We start from the raw sequence: 24,459 nt of genomic DNA, 5'->3' as shown, positions 1-24,459 counted from the left end.
GCTGGTTGCTCATCCCTAGTTTTTTCCAGTCTTAAAGAAAATCTTAAGTCCTTTTGATGCTCTTAGATGTTGACTTTCTTTTCATGGACCTCTGATCTTTGCTTTCAGGTAGTACAGTGCTAATTGTTAAGAGCACAGACTCAGGAGTCAGACTGTCTTAATTTGAATTCTGGTTCTGCCACATACTAACTCTGAGGTCCCGGGCGAGTTACTTAACCTCTTTATACCTCAGCTTCCAAACTGGAAAATGAGGATAACCAAGTATCCTACTTCATAGGATTCTTGAGAGGATTAAACAAATTAATGTATGTAAAGAGCTTAAGATAGTGCTTGGCCCTTAAGCGTATAAAAGTGTTAGTTATCATTATTTTGCTTAGAGTCAGTTGATTGTGCTTTTACTTCACATGATTTATAGGGACTATAAGCATAACTTTAAGCTGTGCTGCTTTGAAGACGGTACCTCGTGCCTTGTACACCCCAGATTACTTTGAGCCGTTCCATGGGAATGACTGCAGTTGTGCTTGGCTGGGGCGTGTCATTCCCCCCCTCCTTTTGTGAACATAGCAGTTACCTTAGACTAATTCCATAGTCAAGTAATTGAGAGGCTTAATTTTGATAGTGTAGATTTTCTTGAGCTCCTGGTGACTGAGGTGCGTGACCAAAGGATAATGGCTGAGATTGCCTATGCATACTGCCTCTGGAGACATACATTCTATATATTTTGCTGTGATCCAGCAGAATTCGTATTTGTCAAAGCATATCTTCAGACCTGTATCACCTAAAGCTTTTAGTCATGGCCACCTGAAGTCTTGCAAAATCAGTTATATTATCTAGATAAACTTCAGATAATTTATATTGCCTTTATCCATCTATGTTTATCTGTCACTTTATCCATCAGTATTTGGAGGGTAATGGGAGACTTGAGATCTGAGATGAAGTCTGAGAGACCCTGGTAGGCATTCTTTTAGGTTGATAGAGTCCCAGTTGAAAGTTGTCTTTGCCCTTCTTCACCATCAGGCTTTGATAATAAAAGAAATGAAGCAAGTGTGCATGTGTGCGCGCGTGCGTGTGTGTGTATGCTTAGATATATAGAATGGGCTCATTCTATACTTTTTTGGAACTTGTTTTAACAAAAAATTGGGTATATGTTTTAGAACAGGAGGAATTGATAAATGTGAGGGTTCCCAGGTGGGAAGCAAAGCATATTAGAGAAACTCACAGCAGGCTACTGCAGCTGGAATACAGCAAGAGAGAAGAAGTCTGGTGTGAGTTGAAACAGGTGAGGTAGGCAATGGGAAGATCATGCAGGGTCTTACAGATTATGTAATGTCACGTTTAAGGTCATGTTAACAGCTCATGTTAAAAGATTTTCAGTTTTATCCAAGGACTTGTGGCAAGACGATTAAGCAGGAAGAGTGATGCTAACATATTACTCTAGCTGCAATATAGAGAACTGATTACTGGGGAGAAAGAATGGATCAGAGGCCTGTTAAGAAGTTTTGCAAGAGTATAAGTTGCGATATGATACTGACTTGTGGTAATAGTGATTACAGAGTTATTTAGGGGGTAAAATCTACAGAAGTTGGTGACTGCGTGTAGAGCACAAATGAAAGGAAAGGATGTAATGATGATGGCCTAGGTTTCTGGGTTTTTTTTCCTTCCAGTTTTATTGACATATATCACTATATAAGTTTAAGGTGTACAGCGTAATGATTTGACTTACATACATCATGAAATGATTATCGCAGTAAGATTAGTGAACATCCATCATTTCATGTAGATAAAAAATAAAAGAAAAAGAGAAAAGTATTTTTTCTTTGACGAGAACTCTTAGGATTTACTCTCAACAACTTTCATATATACTAGGCAACAGCATTAATTATATATAACATATAGCAGTGTTAATTATATTTATCATGTTGTGCATTATACCCCTAGTACTTGTATCTTTTGACTACCTTCATCTACTTCTGAGTCCCCCCACCCCCTCCCTGCCTCTGGTAAACACAAATCTGATCTCTTTTTCTGTGAGTTTGTTTTTAAGTATAATTGACCTACTCTGTTAAGTCCTGTAGGAATTAACTATGTTAATCACACAACATAGTGATTTAATATTGCTATGCATTACAAATGATCACCCCAATAAATCTAATTACTATCTGTCACCATACAATGGTATTACATTATTATTGACTGTTTTTACCACACTGTACATTTTATCTCTGAGACTCATTTATTTTGTAGCTGGAATTTTTTACCTTTTAATCTCCCTCACCTACCTCACCCATCCCCCGACCCCTCTCCCTTCTGGCAACCACCTGTTTGTTCTCTGTATCTATGACTCTTTCTGTTTTAATATGTTTGTTCATTTGTTTTGTGTTTTAGATTCCACATATAAGTGAAATTATATGGTATTTATCTTTCACTGTCTGACATATTTCACTTAACATAATACCCTCTAGGTCTATCCATGTTGTCGCAAATGGCAAGATTTCATTCTTTTTTATGGCTGAGTAATATTCCAGTGTATATATCTCACATCTTCACTAATCATTCATCTATCGATGGGCGCTTAGGTTGCTTTCTTATTTTGGCTATTGTGAATAATGCTGCAGTGAACATAGGAGTGCATTTATCCTTTTGAATTAGTATTTTCAGATTAGTATTTTTGTTTTCAGGTAAATACCCAGAAATAGAATTGCTGGATGGTATGGTAGTTCTATTTTCATTTTTAAAGAAACTCCCTACTGTTTTCCATAGCGGCTGCACCAATTTACCTTTCTACCAACAGTGTGCAAGGGTTCCTTTTTCTCTGCATACTCTCAAGAGCTTGTTATTTGTTGTCTTTTTGATAATAGCCATTCTGACAGGTGTGAGGTAATATTTCATTGTGGTTTTGATTTGCATTTCCCTGATGATTAGTGATGTTGAGCATCTTTTCATGTACCTGTTGGCCATCTGTACGTCATCTTTGGAAAAATGTCTGTCAGGTCCTCTGCTGATTTTTTAATTGGGTTTTTTTGTTTTTTTTTTTCTGTTTTTGATTTTGAATTGCTAGGTTTCTGGTTTTACAGCTGGTAGTGCCATTGGCAGAGATAGAACACTAGAGGAGGGCTCAGGTTTAGTGGAGGACATTATGACATGTTGAGTTTTGAAGTGCTTTTGAGAATATCCGAGTGGAGATTTCAAGTAAGCAGTTGGATTAAAATGGTCTGGAGCCCAGAGATAGGTGCTGTACACAGCTTACATCACTTTCATTGAGACTTCTGGCTTTGCACTTCCTCCTCAGCTTCTTTATCAATTACTTGTGTCTCCATTATAAAAGCTAGTGATTAAATTTGGAGGCCCTGGAGGGGTAGAGTAGGGTAGAAAACTCCATGCATTATGGTATCTTTTAGTTCTTTTTTGCCTCTTTCTCAAAGTTTCTTATCCTGCCCTGGTATGTTGCTTGCCATATTTAGAAAATACTTAAAAAAAAGTTCTACTGGACTTGCCTCCCCTTGCATATCTCCTATATTAGGAACACAGTATCCCTGTATAGATCTCTTCCCTGGGTCTTACCACCTAGAGGAAACTTTAACCTCATGTCACATACACAGGCTAGGGTAAAGTTTCAGAACTCAGCTTATGTAGTCCTGCTTTCAGAACTTTTTTCTTGGAATACCAGAATTTCTATATGTGTTTATATTATGTCAGATTCTTGAATTATTTTTTTAAAATGATACTCCTGTCTTTTTTTTTAAACATTTATTTATTTATTTGGCTGTGCCGGGTCTTAGTTGCGGCACACAGGATCTTTTAGTTGTGGCATGTGGGATCTTTTAGTTGTGGCATGTGGGATCTAGTTCCCTGACCAGGGATCGAATCCTGACCCCCTGCATTGGGAGCGCAGAGTCTTAGCCGCTGGACCACCAGGGAAGTCCCAGATTCTTGAATTATAATAGCTGTATGTGGATAGAAGTTAAAATGTTACAATCCAGTTCCTTTGCCAGAAATTCACTAATTTCAATGGACAAAGCTTAAGCTCAAGCTGTGATTCTCCAAGAAAACTCCAGTGGTTTTATATGTCATTGAAGAGTCTTAGCAAACCAAAATATTAAAACAATATGTAATTTATTGTATGGGTGTTTCATATAATGGGCAAATTGAATTGTTAGGTTTAGAGGCAGTATTCTAAAGTGGTAAAGAGCATGGGCTTTCGAGATAGACTGAACATAATCATTACCTTACAAGCAGTGTCACTTTGGGCCACTGATTGAATCTCCATTTTCTCATCTATATAATATGGATGTAACCCTACCATTGGGAGGGTTAGAAGAGGATGCAGATAGTCAGTCTGTTAACCTGAAAAGCCCAATCTTAATTGAAGCTTACTGTACACAGGCCGAGGACTGGCAGAACCATTTTTACTGTTCCATTGTGTTTTTTAAAGTATATAGAGAGTCTGTCTTGGAGGAATACTCGAAAGACTCTTAAGTCTTCTACCCTCCTTTTCTACATCTCTGTACTACCACTCTCGTCCCTCCAGCTGTGCCCACCCCTCCCCCAGGTACTGGCTGCATTCTGCGTTGTCTTTGTATTCAAATCTCCATGTACCTGTTTCTGGAGGGAACACCGAGAGGATAAACAGCTAACTCTTTCATAGCATAACTTCATTGTGTTATTATACTAAAATAACAGCAGTGGTGAGGATGGGAAGAAATAGCATTGGTAAGTGAAGCAGAGAGGCTTAGTCCGGCCCAGGGATGATACTACCTACTTATCTCCAGGGATTGTTGGGAGAATGAAATGAGAGCTGTAATTATTTTAATTTTTTTACTATAATGCTTTATGAACATGTATATGAAATGTTATCCCGTTATCAGATTATTTCCTGAGCTCTTTATATTTAGCCTTTTATCAGTTTTTGATAATATTTTGAGGAGAAACTTTATTACACAAAATCTTACCGGAAATTATTGAAATATTTATGTTTGTAGGTGCTTATGGAAATAAGGCTTGTACTTCTGGGAAAAATTATAAAGTGGAAGTACTTGCTTTTGATTTTTACTGAGAATGCAAGTACCTTGTTTGGATTTTGCTTTTACTACCCATGAAGAGTTATTAAACAACTAGACCTGTGATGTACAATGTGACAGCACTTGTCACATGTGTAATAAAAAGTGAAATTAATTCAAGTTAAAATAAATTTAGTTCCTCAGTTGCTCTATCCACATTTCAAGAGCTCATTAGCTTCATGTGGCTAGTTACCACCATACAAAACAGCACATATATAGGATATTTCCATTATAGCAGGAAATTTTGTTGGACAACACTGAAGTAGAGAGTATGAGAAAGTTAAATAATCAAGTGTTTTATTTAAATAGGAAGCATTATCAAAAAGTCTGAGGTATTTGCTACTAAAATTACCTTATTTATTATGGTTCTATAGCATCTGTAACTATTGCAATGAATGTTGTAATTTTAACTGCAAATTTATTATCTACTTTCATACTTCTAAAATATAACGTTTTTAATTTTTATAAATAAATAAAATGTCAAATTTCAGTGTCTCTGCTTTTATTCCTCATTTCCTGATGTTGATTAGAAGTTTCCATTTATTTTTGCAATGTTTAAGGATTTGGTTCTGTTCGTTTGCCATGGCCTTATGACCTAAAGTAACAGTCTTTATGTTAAATAATATTGATCATCTTCATTGTGAAAGATATGGTGGTAATTAAGTTGTACACTAGGAATAAGAGGTTGTAAAACAGTACCAATATATATCCCATCTTTTGTAATTATAGCGTTTGAACAATGAACAGTTTTACATTGCTCCTGTTTATTATGTAATATACTGTTACATACAGAGTTTTGAGAATTGTTGTTATAAAGTTTATAATTCTCTTTTAATAAAATATAGTGTTAAAATTTTTTTTTTATCCTAGGAAGCTCTACAAAGGATCATTTCAACTCTGGCAAATAAAAATGATGAAATTCAGAACTTTATTGATACACTAAATCACACACTAAAAGGAGTTCAGGTATGAATCTGTTTTAAAAAAAATTTGTGTGAATATGTCACAATTAATGATTGTTGGGTCGAATCAGAAGTATAAATATACACTGTCAACTATAGATTATAAACTAATGGAGGTGAGAGCAGGGGTTTTAAATGGCAGATAAATAAAAATGCTTTATTTGCTATTCCCACATTCTCCATGGAAAGATCGAATAGTAAGGGAAAAAGAAAACTCTGGAATATTGCTAGGAATATTATAATGCTCAGTTTTCTTCCTTTCCATTTCATGTTTGTCTTTTCTAATTCCAATTAAGAGCAAATTGTGCCTTTCCAAAAGTACTGGGAAGCTAAACATTTCTTTTACTGTAAATAGTAGAAGGAAAATGTAGATGGTAAAGAGGTCCACTTGCAGAACTAGATGAAAGTAAGATATAAAAGTAAAAGGTAAAGTGCCCATTGAGGAGAGAGGGGAATACTTAAGGAAATGGTCCCAGGTATAGGTGGATAATCCATACTGTAAATAATCAAATGTTGATTGTGGAAGAGACCTTAAGATAAGCTGGTGATGCTTTCCATGAATGTGCCTTAATTAATTTAAGGGTCATTTCTTTGCGAAATAAACATAGAAGATTTCCAGGATACTTGTAGACAGTGAATCCTTTCCTGTGGTTTTTGTTTGGTTCAACCTAGGTAATTGCCTGGCCTGTTAAACCTTATGGTCTTGTATTTTCTTTACTTCTGAATTTGCTGTAGTTGAAGTTAGTTAATTATAATCTTCACCAGTTTAACTGTCTTTCTCAAACTATTTTATTGGAAAATTTGGTGAATCCACTAATCCAGTTTCTTTAAATAAGCAGAGCTAGTGGTTCTAAAACTCTTGGTCTATGGACAAGAGAATCATCACATTTGAAATCTGTAAAAGGGTACCTTTAGATAGAGCTAGCTCACACTGTTCTTCTGATTGACAGATTATTAGGACTTTACCTTAGCATCCATAAAAAAAATAGAGGGGGAATTAAGCTACACCCTCGTCACTGAAGATGGGAGCATAAGCTGTAGTGGACGAGAGACCATAAGAATCTGCCAGTTGGTTATTGAGGGGGAAAAGAGCAGTCCAATTCCTTTTTACAGATGAAAAAATTGAGGTCCAGGAATTTAAGTGGCTTGTCCAAGGTCACACTGTTACTGAGTGGTTAATGTGGAATTTGACTTAGGTCTTCTGCCTTCCAGACTGCACATTTCTTCCTCCACGTCATGTTCTTACTACTGTAAAGAAACTAGTAAAATGATTAACACCACTTTTGGTAAGACTCCAGTGAGATGATGTCTGGTTTTTATAAACATTTTAAGCAGAAGTTTGGATTGTAATATTACAGTAGATATTGTGTATTGGTTTTGTAAACCAGTGCCAATTTTGCTTCTCTTAGTTGAATGATTCATCTATGTTAAAAAATGCCTTAAGATAATTTCTTCTATCTCATAATTATTGCAAGTGTGAATATCGCTTATCTAGGGATTTCACAGATATTTTGTTATTTCTTGTTGAAATAGCATCATCTTGCTTAATGAGGCAGTGAGGAACTCTTGGAGGTCAACAGACTTTATAAACAGATTTTAGTTTATAAAATTTAGAAGTTTGACTACAAATTCTAGTCAGTAGATGATTTCTGAGGTTCCTCCTAGCACCGAAATTCGGTGTATGATAAATCTCTTAGGACCCAGTAAGGAATTGCTTAGTGTTTTAATTCTGCTTATCTTATGTAAATGCAGTGTTTTAGGCAACCTGAAAGATTTAAAAATTTGCGCAAAATCAGCCCCATCCCTATATGCCCAGACTATTTCTCAGAGTTACAGAATCAAAATCTCTGGAATATTTTATTAAAATCTGCTTCACTGATGATTCTGATGCACACCAAATGTTGAGAACCACTGGCTGAGGGTCTGCCTTAGAGCCTAAAGGTCTGGACAAAGTTGACAACCTAAAACAAATTTTCACATTGTCCTGTGGAAACAGTCTTATAAAAGGTGAGGAGAGTATGGGCTAGTTCTTAAAAGGCTGCTTAACTCATAGCATTGCTGAAGTAGAACTATCAGCATTAGCAGCCAGCTTCTTGGATTTATCTGTTTTTAAAGGTGTATGTCAAATATTAGAATTTTAATTATTTTATGATATTAGGCTGATATTAGATTCATAATATGAATCTATTCTCTTCTTTGGTAAGTACTATATCTTTTAGTTTTTTAATGTTTGACTGCTCTTAAGTAAAACCTTTGTTTTGTTTATTAAACAGGAAAATTCTTCTAACATACTTTCAGAGTTAGATGAAGAATTTGATAGTTTATACTCCATATTGGATGAGGTAAAAGAAAGTATGATTAACAGTATCAAGCAGGAACAAGCTCGTAAATCACAGGAGTTACAGGTGAGATCGTGCAAGTATTTAAATATGAATAATTTTAGTCTGTATAATGCTTGATTTATTGAAAGCAAAAATTAGTGAATTTTTTGTATAACTGTACTGATATCTTGTAGAAGAATGATTCTTAACTTTGTTTTGGTCATAGATATCGTTTTTTTAAAATTGTGATAAAAAACCTAAGATTTACCCTCTTAACCATTTTTAAATGTACAGTAGTATTAACTATATTCACATCGTTGTGTAAAAGATCTCTAGGACTTTTTCATCTTGCAGAACTGAAACTCTATACTCATTGAACAACACCCCATTTGCCCTTTTCCCCCACTGCCTGGCAACCACCATTGTATTGTCTACTCTAGATATCTCATATAAGTGGAATCATACAAGTATTTGTCCCTTTGTGACTGGCTTATTTCACTCGGCATAATGTCTTCAGATTCATCCATCTTGTAGCATGTGTCAGGATTTCCTTCTTTTTTATGGCTGAATAATATTCCATTGCATGTATTTACCACATTTTCTTTATGTGGTATGTCCATTTATCTGCCTATGGACATTTGGGCTGCTTCCATCTCGTGGCTGTTGTGAGTAATGCTGCAGTATACGTGGGTGTATATTGAAATTTTGATAGTGATTGCATTGAATTTGTAGATCGCTTTCGGTACTATGGTTGTTTTAACAATATTAAGTCTTCCAATCCATGACCATGGGATGTCTTTCCATTTATCTGTGTCTTTAATTTCTTTCAGCAGTGTTTTGTAGTGTTCAGTGACTAGGTCTTTTGCCTCCTTGGTTAAATTTACTGCAAAGTATTTCATTCTTTTTGATGCTATTGTAAATGGGATTGTTTTCTTTCTTTTTTTTTTTTTTAACAAAGGAATAATATTTATTGTTCATATGGAAAATTTAGAAAAATTATAAAATAGAAAATAAAGATCATCCATAGTCCTGTCACTCAGAAATAGTCACAATTTTTTTCTTTTTTGTAATATACATTTAAATATACATATATAATACACATATATAGGGACATTTTTAATAGAATTAATATCTTATGTATAATTTTTAACCTGGCTTTTTAATCACTTATTATGCCAGATACATTTTCCCGTGCCACTGAAAAGTCTTTGAAAACATTCTTCTTAATATTACCTATCAAAATTTGTTAAACCAATTCCCTATAGTTAGGTATCTAGTTATTCTGTTTTTTGCTACTGTAAGCAGCTCCATGTTGTACAAGTATTTTGTATTTTTGTGGACATCTCTGATGATTTCATCAAGATTAAACAACATTTTTCGTGTTCTTTATACTGCCATATTGTCTTCCAAAATGGTTGTATTCCTTTACCCTCCCTGAACAAGATGCAAAAACGATCTTTTCACTGCTGGGTAAGGATATATATTTTTTAAATTTCTACCAACTAAATGGAGGGAGGAAAGCATGTTATTATTTGAAGTTCCTTCATTATTAGGTTGAATATTTTAACATGCTTCTTGATATTTTTGCCATTTATGAATTATCTTTTATGTTCTTTCCCTTTTTTGGTATTGGTATGCTTGACTTGTTGATTTTATTTATTTATTTATTTTTCCCGAATTTTGAATTTTATTTTATTTATTTTTTTTATACAGCAGGTTCTTATTAGTTATCTATTTTATACATATTAGTGTATATATGTCAATCCCAATCTCCCAATTCATCCCATCACCACCACCACCACCACTACCCACCCCCCTCCTTTCCCCCCTTGGTTGTTCATATGTTTGTTCTCTACATCTGTGTCTTGCAAACCAGTTCATCTGTACCATTTTTCTAGATTCCACATATATGCCTTAATAGACGATATTTGTTTTTCTCTTTCTGACTTACTTCACTCTGTATGACAGTCTCTAGGTCCATCCACGTCTTTACAAATGACCCAGTTTCGTTCCTTTTTATGGCTGATATTCCACTGTGTATACGTACCACAGCTTCTTTATCCATTCGTCTGTCGATGGACACTTAGGTTGCTTCCACGACCTGATTATTGTAAATAGTGCTGCAATGAACATTGGGGTGCGTGTGTCTTTTTGAATTATGGTTTTCTCTGGGTATATGCCCAGTAGTGGGATTGCTGGGTCATATGGTAGTTCTATTTTTAGCTTTTTAAGGACCCTCCATACTGTTCTCTATAGTGGCTGTATCAATTTACATTCCCACCAACAGTGCAAGAGGGTTCCCTTTTCTCCACACCCTCTCCAGCATTTGTTGTTTGTAGACTTTCTGATGATGCCCATTCTGACTGGTGTGAGGTGATACCTCATTGTAGTTTTGATTTGCATTTCTCTAATAATTAGTGACGTTGAGCATCTTTTCATGTGCTTCTTGGCCATCTATATGTCTTCTTTGGAGAAATGTCTACTTAGGTCTTCTGCCCATTTTTTGTTTGGGTTTGTTTTTTTAACATTGAGCTGCATGAGCTGTTTATATATTTTGGAGATTAATCCTTTGTCTGTTGATTAATTTGCAAATATTTTCTCCCATTCTGAGAGTTGTCTTTTTATCTTGTTTATAGTTTCCTTTGCTGTGCAAAAGCTTTTAAGTTTCATTAGGTCCCTAAATGGGATAGTTTTCTTAATTTCCTTTTTGGATTGTTCATTGTTCATATATATAAATGCAACTGTTTTTTGTGTGCTGATTTTGGTCACAGATGTCTTTGAGAATCTGAAAGCTATGGAAGAATACAAATGTTCTCTTTCTCTTACAAACATGCTGTACACACACAATTTCCCAGTATTAAATACGCTTTCAAGTCTGTCCATTCTTCCCAGGTTGAGATTTGTTGTTTATATTTAGGAGGTGGGAGTTGTATTGCAGTTGAACAACGTGGGTTTGAACTGTGAAGGTCCACTTATACACTGATATTTTTCAATAGTAAGTACTGCAATACCATACAGTCTGTGGTTGGTTGAATCGTGGATGCAGAAGAACCACAGATATGGAGGGTCAACTCTAAGTTATATATGGATTAACCCCCCCATTGTTCAAGAGCCAACAGTACTTAAATCATTTAAAGGTAATTAGCTTAGTCATAAAGTATCCATAAATTTCAATAAATAAGAAATTCATTCATTTAAAAAAGCAAGATTGGAGAATAAAGGAAAACTCAGCATCTTCTGAAGATCTCACCCATGACTCATCCTGTGGAGATCTCTGTTCTGTCTTGGGCCGAAATCCTTCATCATAGCACCAGTTTGGAATACCCTTTAAGCGTTCAGTTGCTTAATCTCTAACCTTCCCTTCTCCCTCCCCATACTTTTTCTCTGCCAGAGCAGCTCTAATTATCGTCATTGTATTCACCAGACACCATTTCTGTCAGCCTGGCCTATATACCACATTTTAAATTTGCTACCAAAATGGTCATGAGTCATATTTTTTCTCCTACATTTTCCTCTTCCCATCAAGTGACAAAAATCTCATGCATATTGAATGTGCATTATCAGTTCTTATCTGCCACCTTTAACCAGCCCTGGCGTGAGTGATGCTCCAGTGCTGCTATTATTTTTCTTCTCTCTTACCTGTAAGTTTCAAATACCTGGTTGGTGCCTTTTTTTGTTGGCACCTTCTTTCTGCTTAACTGTGCATGCAGTTTATTTTTCTGGCATTGTTAATAGGGAAGCTAGAAGCAGCCAATAGACACAATTTTAAAAACTTGCAACTGGGGAGTTCCCTAGTGGCTTAGTGGTTAGGATTCCAGGCTTTCACTGCTGTGGCCTGGGTTCAGTCCCTGGTCGGGGCACTGAGATCCTGCAAGCCATGCTGCATGGCCAAAAAACAAAACAAAACAAAACAAAAACAAAAAACCTTGCAATTGGCTAAATAAAATTGAACTGTTAACACCCTTCATTAGAGTAGAAACTTTTCCAAGGAGGAAAAATACTTCCTCCTTGTCCCATATTATTCACGTATCTTATTATATTGCTAGGTTTTAAATAATGGCAGTTGACTTGCTTCTCTTAGGTCCTTTTCTCTCTACTTTTCCCTTTCTTCCTCTCCTCAAAATTCACATACACTGGAAACAAAGCTCATATGATAATAGCTTTAGAAATGCATTATTAGACATTGAAGTCATAATTATCATTGGATTTTTAAAAATTATTTTATCATCTTCATTATGTCCTGTTATGCTTACTCTAAAGATAGTTTAGAGTCATAAAAGAATTTGAAAAACCTTGGAATGTTCCATATCTTTTAATGTTCCACATTCATATTTGAGAAGCTACTTTAATAATTTATGGGCAAGTCAGTGATAATATTTGATTGCCAGTATCAAGATTTTATGCATTCATTCAGTAAAATTTGAGTTAGGCTATGCTGGATTTAGAGTAAGTAGTAGTGAGCAAAACAGTTCCTGCCCTCATGCATTTCACATTCTCATGGAGGGTAATTTGCAAGAAATGCAGAAGAAAGGAAAATCAAATTCTTTTGCCAAAGAGATTAGAATTTATAAGAGTAAGCAAAAATGTATGTAAGATATAACCGATTTAAGAATAATGTTAATGTAAACACTCTACAGCTGTATATAATGCAGAGGGATCATGAAGGGAATTGAGTTCAGGAGCAATTCTTAGAAACTGATTTGAAGCACTTTGAGGGAGGGAAAAGCTTACTTAATAAAGGGAAGAGAGGGTATTCCAGGTAAGAGGCAGTTCAGTTGTTAAGATAATCAAAGATTAAAAGTCTAGAAGAGTCTTAGAATCATCTTTAAGCCAAGTCACTGCTGATTTGGAGGAGAGATCTAATATTCATGTCATGGCATGTGGATTTTGATATTTAGGTGTGCTGTCCTTAAGTCAAGATGTTTGAGATTTTCAGAATTAGGTACTCTCTGTCCATTGTGGATTTTTGGTTTAAAATATGTCCTTTGACTTCTAGAAGAAGTGTGATATTTTCATATCAGAACTTACTTTCTGGCAGCCCTATACAGAGCTAGGTATATGTGTGTACACATAAAATCTATAGTGCTCATCTTAAAACAGGCTGCATTTATTGCTCTTGTAAACTATTGAATTTATATTTCTAGTTATTGGCTAAATTCCCAGTAACGAATAATTGGGTCATATAAATTTATTTAACCTTTTTTTCTCATGGAGTCTTAGATGAACTTTGTCCACTTTGGGTTTTGTGACTCTTAATTACAATGCTAATGAACATAATTATTATTATTATTTTTGCAACTGATCTGATTCATGGAAGTCTTCCATGCAAACTGCATTTGGGCTCTTTTTAAATGAGATGATGTTACTCTGATTTTTTGATCAAGTATTCTATCAAATTCATCATTAGTTGTTGAATATTGATGGGGGATTCAAAATGTTGCAGAAAATGAGAGGAACAGAGTTCTAAATACTCTTTGGAAGTGGTGACTGCAGAGATGTTAGCACCATCTTTTCTTCCTTATCATCATTTCAGATCTTCATTTTTTATAGCGATTCCATTTTTTCCATCCTTTTATTATCCTTTGTGATTCTTAGTACTTGACTTTTCTTCTCAATGGCACAAAAATTTTCACAGTTTTTTTTAATGTATTTTTTAAAAATAAATTTATTTATTTATTTATTTATATTTATTTTTGGCTGTACTGGGTCTTCGTTGCTGTGTGCGGGCTTTCTCTAGTTGAGGTGAGCAGGGGCTACTCTTCGTTGCAGTGCGTGGGCTTCTCATTGCGGTGTCTTCTCTTGTTACGGAGCACAGGCTCTAGGCACGTGGGCTTCAGTAGTTGCAGCATGCAGGCTTAGTAGTTGTGGCTCATGGGCTCTAGAGTGCAGGCTCAGTAGTTGTGGCGCACGGGCTTAGTTGCTCCACGGCATGTGGAATCTTCCCGGACCAGGGCTCAAACCCGTGTCCCGTGCATTGGCAGGCAGATTCTTAACCACTGTGCCACCAGGGAAGCTTCTTTCACAGTTTTTTAATAGAAATGGTTATCTAGGGGAGAGCACGGGATATTGAGGGGACAGTAGGTTGTAAAATAAAACTCTTATGTTATTGAGATGTAAGCTTAGTGAACATAACTTCATTCTTCAGTATGTTCTTGTGTTATGGTTCAAAGGAAAACCTATGGTGATCTCAAACCGTAAAGCTTTCTTGGGGTAGTTTGAAAACCAAGTATTAAAAAGAATCACAACTTGGCTACTGATGCCATTTCTTTCTTTATTTGGAGTTAATAGAGCATCTCTGTTCTTTCTTTGGGTTCACAAACTCAATAGCATGTTGTTTTTATTAAGGTATTTTAATAATTCCTCTGAATAACTAAGTGCTCTTTAAGTTGTAATCCTTTGTTCTCCCTTTTTTTTTGCTTTCCCTCTTGACTTCAAAGCAAATTTATAGCATTTTCTTAGAATAAGATTTTTTTTTTCAAACTTTGACTTCAGATTGGTTTTTTTTTTTACTTTAATAGTTCCTTGAGATATATTATTTATTCTTCTTGGTATTTTTTACTTTTATACTACATTGACTTACTCTGCCCTAGTGATCCTGTATGGACCATTTATACCTACCATCTTATTCTCAGTGATTTTGCTTTTATAAAGCTCTATTTCAAATGGTGGTTTGTTAATTCTTTGAAACTCGTAAGAGGCTTACTCATAGGAAGAGCAGTATTTTTATGAAATTGTAGTTAGGTTCTTAGAATGACACATGAAAACTTATTCTAATCCAAACTATGACTGAACTATTCTACTTTTCCAAAGTAAAACAGGACACATCAGAAACCAATAAAATCAGATGTAGTTTATCTTTAGTTTGTATCAGAAGGGAAAATTAAGTGGATTTGAATATGGAATAGATATTAATAAATATTCTGAAGAAGAATCTTGGATACATTTAAAAGCTTAGAAATGGGTCCGTTTCTTTGTTTAAAGGTATCACTAACAATATTTTCACATAATTGGGCTTAGTTTTAAATCTACAAATGATAATGTGAGAGAAGGGGGGAGGGGAGGGGAGAGAAAGAACTGAATAAGAAAGGTTGTGTTAGGTGAAATTAACACATCACTATAACAGAGCTTATCACTTTAACAGTTACCATTTTTTGTTCCTATTTGATTTTTTTGAAATCTAGGCACTTCCTGTGTTATCCAGTTTTGGAAACTGTAAATTAGCATTTATAGGAGTATGTATTACTTGAGTAACGTGATAAGTGGAGTACTAAGATTGTGCTCAACTGAATGTACCTGTAACTTGATTCATGAACTTTAGCTTAATTAAATATCATCAAGAAATTTTGTCTTCATTATAGAGGATGTTGCCTGCAGGTGGATTATTTTGATATTTTACTTTAAATTTTCTGACTACCTGATTGAGAAGAATCTTTAAATAAATTTGACCCCAACCATTTATAATTGCTTTGTTTTCTTTTTTGTTTTTAAATGATGAGTATATCTTTATCTGTATGTAATTAAGCTGTTCCGGACAAATTATGGACAGTTTAAGATAATTAAAATTTGTTATATATATGACTAGTGATTACCTTGCTTCAGTACCTCTCTAAAATGTTTGTTCAATTATTGCTATTAAGATTGTAACATTCATTGTAACAAGATATATTTAAGATTCTGATGACAATAGGAAATTCTATTTTAATGATTTTTTGTTATTATTATTTTTAGAGTCAGCTTAGTCAATGTAATAATGCCCTGGAGAACTCGGAAGAACTACTAGAATTTGCAACAAGGTCATTAGATATAAAGGAACCTGAAGAATTTTCAAAGGTACCAAAAAACTAACCAAAAAAATGAAACTAATCCACTTAAAAAGGAAAGTTTTGTTGAAAAGAAAATGGTGTTTTCCCGTTTGATTTTGGATTCATTCAGTCATTTCTGATACTAGAAAAGGCTTGGCAGTTCTTGTTAAGTAAAATGCTAGCTGTTCATTTATTCCAAAGCATATACTTAGAAGTGTGTGTCATTGGGGTCACGAACAAATTAATTATTTGTTTAATGCTCAATTCAGATGAATGACGTTACTCTTTTTTTCAGTTACTTCCCCCTTGGTCATTTATTTTAAAGGTACTTGTATACTTCAGCTGAGTCATACCTTTGTTATAAACATTTTATAACTAAGGAAAGGAGATTGATATTGCTATTAACATTCATAAAAATCTAAGTTGGTGTTCCTTTCAGTGAGCTGATTGGGGAAACATCGTCACTTGATGCATATGAAAGCATTGTGAAACTTACTAAATTTGTTATTAAATGTCCCAGTGTTCAGCTTAAGTAATTGTTTGAATGCTTTATTAAAATATGAAAATGTAGGTCCCTAAGGGGTATATTTGGTGTCAAGATACAAATAGTAGAGCAAGAAGACTGCTAATGTTTTAACCTAGATCCTGGTGTTTAAGAGATTCTGAATTCTAGATTCTTATTCTTACTTTAAGTAGAGTCATTTTTAAATGATTGCCAGTTTATCAAATCATTTGATATTTGATATAGAATAAGTATGTAGACTATATAGAAAATGGCGTGAAAGAGTGTGAAATAAAGCTATATAATTAGTAAAATATATACTGTGAAGTAGTCTTATCAAGATAAGATATTTGAGTTTGATATTTTCTTGGTCTTTGTGGACTGTGTAGTGAGCTGCTTGAAAGGTAGCTTTATAATCCATGTGTGCCCACCAGTGATTTCATTTTATGATTTTTCTATGAACTTGAGGGTAGAAGAAACTTCCTTGAGAAGATAACATTTGCTGACTTAAATCCCTGCATCTTGAAAATGAACTTTAAAAATTAATTCCTTTTGACTAAATGAATGGAAATTTCTTTTGCTGTAAACGAGTTAACTAATTAATTCTCGAATTTGGATGTCGGTTGTAAGAAAATTCATCTTTGCACTTTGTAAGACTTATTATATAAAGGAATTATGAGGGAATAGTATCATACTTTAAATTATTCTAAAAGTATAGATATGTCACCTATTCAGAGGGCATTTATGTGATAACCTCAAATACCTGGAACATAGCCAATAAAACATGCAGAAAGCAAAAGATGGCTGAGTCAGCAGAATCAGTGTCGCACAGTTCGTGAGTGGGAGTTAATATCTTCTATTCATGATAGTGTCTCAGAATCTGTTGACTATTAGTATGTACATGGTACTACTAAGTTTTTCGGGTTTTTTCCTTTTTATTTCCTGGTTGTCAACAGATTCCCCTTCTAGTGGAGTAGGGTAGCTGTTAATGACAGACATAATCATAGCAGCAAGAATTAACAGCTGAGCACCTGAGAGCGGAAGAAGACAGGAAAACTATAAAATGTGGACATAGTACTCAAAAATAGCTTGAATCCAGTTGGATTTAAATAGGACCTGATGCTTGGAAAAACTGATAAAAGTTTGTTTCTCCCAAGTTTCTCTTTCCATTGACATTTTCAGAGTCCTTTCTTCTTCCTCTCAGAAGATTCTGTTCTCTCTTTCTCTCTCCTTTGTTCTTTCCAGCTTTGTTAAAACTTGTTTCCAGTATACTGTAAATTGGAAAGGTTCTGATAAAATAAATCACCTTGTGGTTTAAATATATTTTCTTCATGTGCCACTTTGCTTCTTATGTTACTATTTTGGTCTTGTCTTCCAGCATTTTGCAGTACTTCCTAGTAGCTTGATCCCTTTGGAGATGTGTTGAAATGAATTATTTGTCAGTGTTTCCTAGCCAGAAATCTGAGTTTATTGTTCAAGAAAAATGCTGAACTGAGAGTTACTTGCAATTATTTTCTTAGTATATCCAAATAGTATCCAGATAATGTTTTGATTCCAAGTCAAAAACTAAATGTACTTTCCTAACCAGCTGCATGGACTCCAGGCTTGCCTCAGATACCTAATTGCTGACAGAGTAGGGAAAGATGACTTGGAAGATTAATTATTGGACTAGGAGTATGTTGTTAGATATTTGGAAACAATTCTTTTAATGTATATTATTTGCAAATATCTCATATTAAAGTGATTAAAGCAGATTAATATGAATAACTCATGGGGACAAAAAATATTGTAGGCTGAAATCTAGGCCATGAGTCTTTTTAGACTTCATTATCTTCAAAAAGAGTATTTTAAATACTAATATTTAAGTGATCATGTTGCAGTACATCAGCATGAGAATTGAACAGAAAGCTATGCTAATTATTTACCAGCGTTGGACAGTCTGAAAGTGAACAAGTAAAAATAGCACAAATGGAAAAGGATTTTAGAATAAATTTTCACTAATTTTTTTTAACTGTTAGAAGTTTGGTTGATACTAAATATATGCAGGAAGATCACCAGCAAATGAGTTCTGGATCATTAGCTTTATTTCTGGATGAACAAGTAGCCAAAGCCCCAGCAGACTTGGTTTTTCTGCTAATAACTGGCCTGCAGAACACTGCATGGATCCCTTAGCAAAATTAATATTCCCACCAACTCCCCCTCTCCTCCGAATTTAGAACTTGAATTTTACTTATGAAAAGAATTTAGAATTTGAACTTGAATTTTAGAACTTGAATTTTACTTATGAAAAGAGCTGAGTTTCTGGGACATTTTCCAAGTCAATATAACTAACCACTTCATCCCAATCTTGCCACACATAACTCAGTTGTCAGACAAGGAGGGAGGGAATGGTTTCCTGCCCACAGGTGCTTACACTGGAGAAAAAAGTACAGAGTAAGGTGAAAGGGAAACAGTCTTCTAGATTAGATCACAGATGAAAAGGGAGAAAGGATTTTGTGTATTTCCAACTTCTGACTCACAGTAACTCACCATTAGAATATTATTCAGCAGGTGTCAATCTCTGACCACTGGAAGGAGCAAATAAGGAGAGGGGTGGAAGCTCACTCAGTATCTTCAAGGGAGCAGAAGTAGTACTGGCAGAAACTGCTTCTGTGGCTGCAGTCAGGAATTCTGGGAGAGGAGAGGACCATCAACAAAAGCGTGAAGGGAATTCCCTGGCGGTCCAGTGGTTAGGGCTCTGTGCTTCCATTTCACGGGGCATGGGTTCGATCCCTAGTCGGAGAACTTAGATCCTGCAAGCTGCTCGGTGTGGCAAAAAAATAAAAAAAGCATGAATGTTTCAGTTATGAAGGCAGTTTAAAAACAAGTCTAAATATTTAAGAATAGCTCAAACTATAAGTTTTCACCTTTACTTCGTTTGTAGGTGTTTATGTCTTATAGAAATGCAGTCTCCTATTATATAAATGTACTTAGTCATAGAGTACAGATGTATGTGGTACTGTATTCCATGTTTATTTCAAGTTATTTACTAGGGTTTTGTGAAGAAGACTTTTAAATGATCGTGTTTTTGGAAAATAGTGCTTTTTATAAACAGATAAATATATGTATAGGAAATATAAAACTTCTAATGTTTGGAATCAACCAGTATGCAGTAATTTTTTTTGAAATCTAGTATTTTTTGCCTAAGGGAAAATTGCACTTTGAAACGGTCTCTTATTTACTCTCTCTGACTGAGTCCCCTTCACTTCCCAAGTTATTCCTTAATATGGTATTTTTGGGGTGAAGGTAGAAGTCTCAGTAATATATTGTAAAAAGTATTAAATATTTGCCCCCTAGTCATTTTCAGATTGTCTCAAGGAAAGATTGCAAAATTATCTGTCCCAAATCTAATAGGATAATCTGAAGTATGAAACAATGTGAACATATAGACATAACTTGAAAAGTTTCCTCAGTGTTGTGTGGCATTCACATTTTTACTAGGAACTCTATTGGACTTTACTGCAAATCAAAATCAAGATAAATCTTCTCCTGAAAATGTGACATCTAGCCTTTGCTACATTCATTGTTTTGACAATGTTAGTATATTTTTCTCTCAGCAGTTATCATTCAGAAACAGATATATTCTTATTTTTGTTGCTGTTTATCAGTGCTCTGATTTTAACTAACTTTTCCCTTGCTACCTTTCTCCATTTCAGCCTGTATTTTGGAGAATTAGATTGTTAAAATGTTTAATTTATTTTAGATAATTTTAAAAAGTCATTATCTACACATAAGATGGCTTAGGATGGAGTTTAGGGTTCAAAGATATCATTGTGCTCATCATTTTATAGATGAGATAATTGAGTCCTAAAAGAGTTAAGTGACTTGTTGGTTAATGTGATGGGCTGAAACTCAGAGCTCTTAAAACTTGGTCTAATACTCCTTATTTTTAAAAAGTTTAAAAATTTCTGCTGGTTGGGAAGAAATTTGGAAATCTCAGATTTTGTTCTGTTTGGGTAAATGATTCATTGAGTACAGTAAGCAAGATCTAAAACTTCTTTATTATTCCTATTTTAATTGTGTTTAGGAAAGACTATTTAATTAGCTCCTCCATATATGGACCTATTTTAGAGTACTTTGCTTCTAATGTCTTTCTATAAAAGGAGGAAAATGAAGATATTAAGAAGAAATATAGAAACAATAAGACCTTAATCTTCAAAGGGCTGAAATAAATTCACTGAGGAAAGTAGTTTCTATATCTACTCATTGCAGATTGGGAAAAGATCTGGTTTGAATACTTTATATTTAATTGGTAGTGATAAAGAACCATTTGTGATTACTCCTCCATTATTATTACAGTTTTATTTAAGGAAGTGGTCTCAGGTGACAGATTCACGTAACTGGTAAAATAAAGGGTCAGAATTGTAGGATTTATTTTAAATAACATTTGAGAGATGGAGGAAGGGAATCTCAGAGAGAGAGAGAAAGGAGCCATCTCTGATGATAATAGAGAGAAATGAATTGTTGGCAAACAGGATTTCAGTAGAATATTGAAATCGAAATAGTGATTGAAATTGAAATAGAAAATAGTGATGTTGAGCAAAGTAATATGACTAATGTTTCTTGAAGGCTTTCCAATAGTGTACACTGTCATAACCTAGAAATCTAAGTATTCACTGAGACCTCTTCATAATTCATGAAGTGGTATTATGTAGATACAAATAAATGTATTGGAGACAGAGCAGTGGTAAATCCTGGGATCAGGTGGTACTCATTAAGTAGAGATGTTCAATTGACAAAAATGCATCACTCTTGAAACTGAAACTTAGAGGAATCAAGCAACATATTAATGTGTATCTTTTGGACAGCTTTCTGCTTTGGGAGAAGAAATTCCAGAAAAAAATTAAACAATCTATTTTCCAATTTAAGACATTTCTTGAAGTTGGGCCCTTTTATTGAAATACCTGCATAATTTGAGACTTTCTATCCTTTTCTTATTGCACAGTATAACTTCTTCAACCCCTCCTGCATTTATACAGTATATATACTATAAAATTTGAACCTAAATGAAAGAGGAACCATGGAGGGTCTCCAGTTTTACCAACTGGGTGTATTTATATATATATAAATACATGGGGCAACAATTTTTCCTAGATTATATGGCTTTTCATCTATTTATTTTCTGGTTTGTCATGAACAGCCTAGTATATTAAACAATAACATGAAAGCTTTACATGCATGTGTACATGTGCACACTTGCACACAGATGCACTAAAAAAATGGCACCTTACTAAATTAATACTAGACACAAAATTGAATCATTATGGTCAGCTTTAAAAACAGTAATGGTCTTTATATTGTTGGGTTATTTGGGAGTGACTGGTGAGTAACATTCCTTTAACCAAGTTCTAAACCAATTGGGAAATAAGACAAAACAATAAAGTTGATAAGAGGCCAAATAAAATGATATTGGAGAATTTGGCTTATATCAATGGGCACACTTCCTAATATTGAATCCTAGAAGTAGACAGACTTACCCCACCCAGGGATGTAAGTACAGGGCTACCTCAGGTCTTTGTGTGTGAGGGGAGCCTGTTTCAATGAAACTTACTGAATAGAGGGAAAGAACCGAATATAGAATATATGTTCTCTGTGGGCAAGCAAGCTGCCAGAAAGAGGGAAAGGTGCTGAGCTACTTATTTCTAGTTTGTCCTTCCAGACTCATAATCGGATTAAGTCATATCATCTTCCCAGGAGAAAATGAGGGAATAGAGAGTAAGGCTAGTGGCACTTTTCTCCACGTGTAAAGAAACATCAAGTGCAGAGTCGAGTCTCCTCTTCCCCTCCTTTCACACTTGTATAAAAATCTTTGGTTATAATTCTAGCTATAATGACAATAATTTTTAAAAAATCAGTGTAATTAACTTTTTAAAGGTAAATTCAACATACAATATTAGTTTCAGATGTACATGTAATTGACTTTCTTTAACATTTCTTATTCCTCGTACCAAAGTAGGTACTTTGTACTTTCATGTATGACTTAAGGCACGTATTATAGATGCCACAGAATTGGGTTGTTTGCTGTAGTATTTGGAGCTTGGAATGCGTCTTTAGAAGCATTAAGGACCAAATAGAATGATTAGTATACAAGGTCATGGAATTGATTATGATAGTGCTGTGATGTGCTCATTTTCTAAATCTCAATTCTGTTCTTTTTGTGTAGACAGGTGTGCAGACCAGAATATTTTAGGATGGGTATAAAAATGACCAATACCAAGTAAGAACAATATTAGAACTGAAGAAGAGAGACAACAGAAACATTGCTGAATACATCTAATTAATGTTCAATTAACTTTAGTAGTCATTAAATATTACTATGTGCCAAGCTATGTGCTAGACACTGGGGTTAGAATATCAAGCATAATAGCCATGTTCTACATTAGATGTGTTGTTAATTATGATGGTCAGTGTGGGGAAAAAACCTTTTGTTGGACCTATTATATGGTATGTAAATTTAAAGGGGACAGCAGTTTCTGCATGTATTTTTCATCATTTTTCTGTGACATACAGCACCGAGTAATAGCTGTGCCCTCTTCCTAAGCTTGTGCTAGCATTCTCAAAACAAACAAACAAACAAACAAAAAGATATCTTAAGTAGCGTAGGTTTAAGTCGGCAGCTTCTATGAAGTCATCTGAGGGAAAGACCCTATTGCTAGAAGTGTTTCTTTGGTTTCTCCTTGTCTGAATTTTTGCCATTACAACTTCATTTTTTGGGGTAAAGGATTGTAGAACTGCAGCCTAGTTTTATATGTTAGCAGGCAAGCTCTCAGAATACAAAGTCCTTGCCCAGTGAAGGCAAGTAGAGAAAACTTGGAAGAACCATTATGAAGTGGTGAAAGAGATCTCTGAAGAAAAATTGAAGAGCAGATTTGAAATGTATAAGAAAACCATCAGAATGCATAGAAATGTGTGCCCCGTGAAGGAGATTGATTGTTCTAGTTGAAGAGTGTCAGACTGAATGAAAGTGGAGGTGTGTGTTGATATCTTAAGGTAAGAAAAAACATTTATAGTCATCTGGAATTAGTTTGAAGTGTTAAATTTTCCTCCTTATTTTAAGGTGATTTATATCGGGACTGGATTTCCAACTATAGTTCTAACATCACATTATGCAAGCTGATGTGAACTGTACAGATTTCTTGTAATTTATCTTTTGGTGAATATGAACTAATCTATTTCAGGGTTTTTATCCTAACTTTTCTTGCATGTCACTGCCATTGAAACTTGCATGAAAAGCACTAACTGCCTTCTTTCTCTTCTCCCTGATTTGCTCCAAGGCTGCCAGACAGATCAAGGATAGGTATGGTATAAAACCTACATTTTTATTTAAGTATCAACATTGAAGTCAGAAATGAAATTCAAGAAGTTTCTTATTAGAATCTCGTTAGTTAAAATAAATATACCTAATGGCGAAGTGCAAAAAACAAAAGAGAAAAAGTCTTCTGCATATATTCCGGAATAAACAGTATATCAGCAAGATTTTTAAAAAACATAGTTATTGACAATTATGTACTTCCAAAAGAATTTCATTTCTGGTATAACATAGTTTTAGTACAGTTCTTAATTAGCTATGCTAGTAGTTGGGGAACCATTTTGAATAATTAAAAACATATATATTCCTGAATGCATTTTTTGTTGTTCTGAAATTTTACGAATATAAGCGTGTCTTATTTTTTGAGAAGTTACAGCCTTATTTCGTTCCTCAGGAGCTAAAGCTCTCCTTTTTTGCTCCCTCCTGCAGCTGGCACAGCCCTAATAAAGCCTTGCCTGAATTTCTTG

The 24,459-nt window shown here is 34.5% G+C and overlaps 1 protein-coding gene across 3 annotated transcripts in view; it reads left to right on the top strand.

Annotated features, from left to right (window-relative positions):
- FSD1L (fibronectin type III and SPRY domain containing 1 like) overlaps positions 1 to 24,459 on the top strand; it is a 64,798-nt gene that overhangs the window by 7,212 nt on the left and 33,127 nt on the right. For 2 of the 3 annotated variants that reach the window (XM_068552434.1, XM_068552433.1), the window contains exons 2-5: positions 5,928 to 6,023; positions 8,293 to 8,424; positions 16,069 to 16,170; positions 23,958 to 23,980. In XM_068552434.1, the coding sequence (XP_068408535.1) occupies positions 5,928 to 6,023; positions 8,293 to 8,424; positions 16,069 to 16,170; positions 23,958 to 23,980 (353 nt within the window). The remainder of the gene's footprint in view (positions 1 to 5,927; positions 6,024 to 8,292; positions 8,425 to 16,068; positions 16,171 to 23,957; positions 23,981 to 24,459) is intronic. The other variant, XM_068552435.1, reaches the window with a different exon arrangement.

The sequence above is a fragment of the Eschrichtius robustus genome, chromosome 10 (assembly GCF_028021215.1).
Source record: "Eschrichtius robustus isolate mEscRob2 chromosome 10, mEscRob2.pri, whole genome shotgun sequence".
NCBI lineage: Eukaryota > Metazoa > Chordata > Mammalia > Artiodactyla > Eschrichtiidae > Eschrichtius > Eschrichtius robustus.
This window is presented reverse-complemented; position numbering and strand designations above follow the sequence as displayed.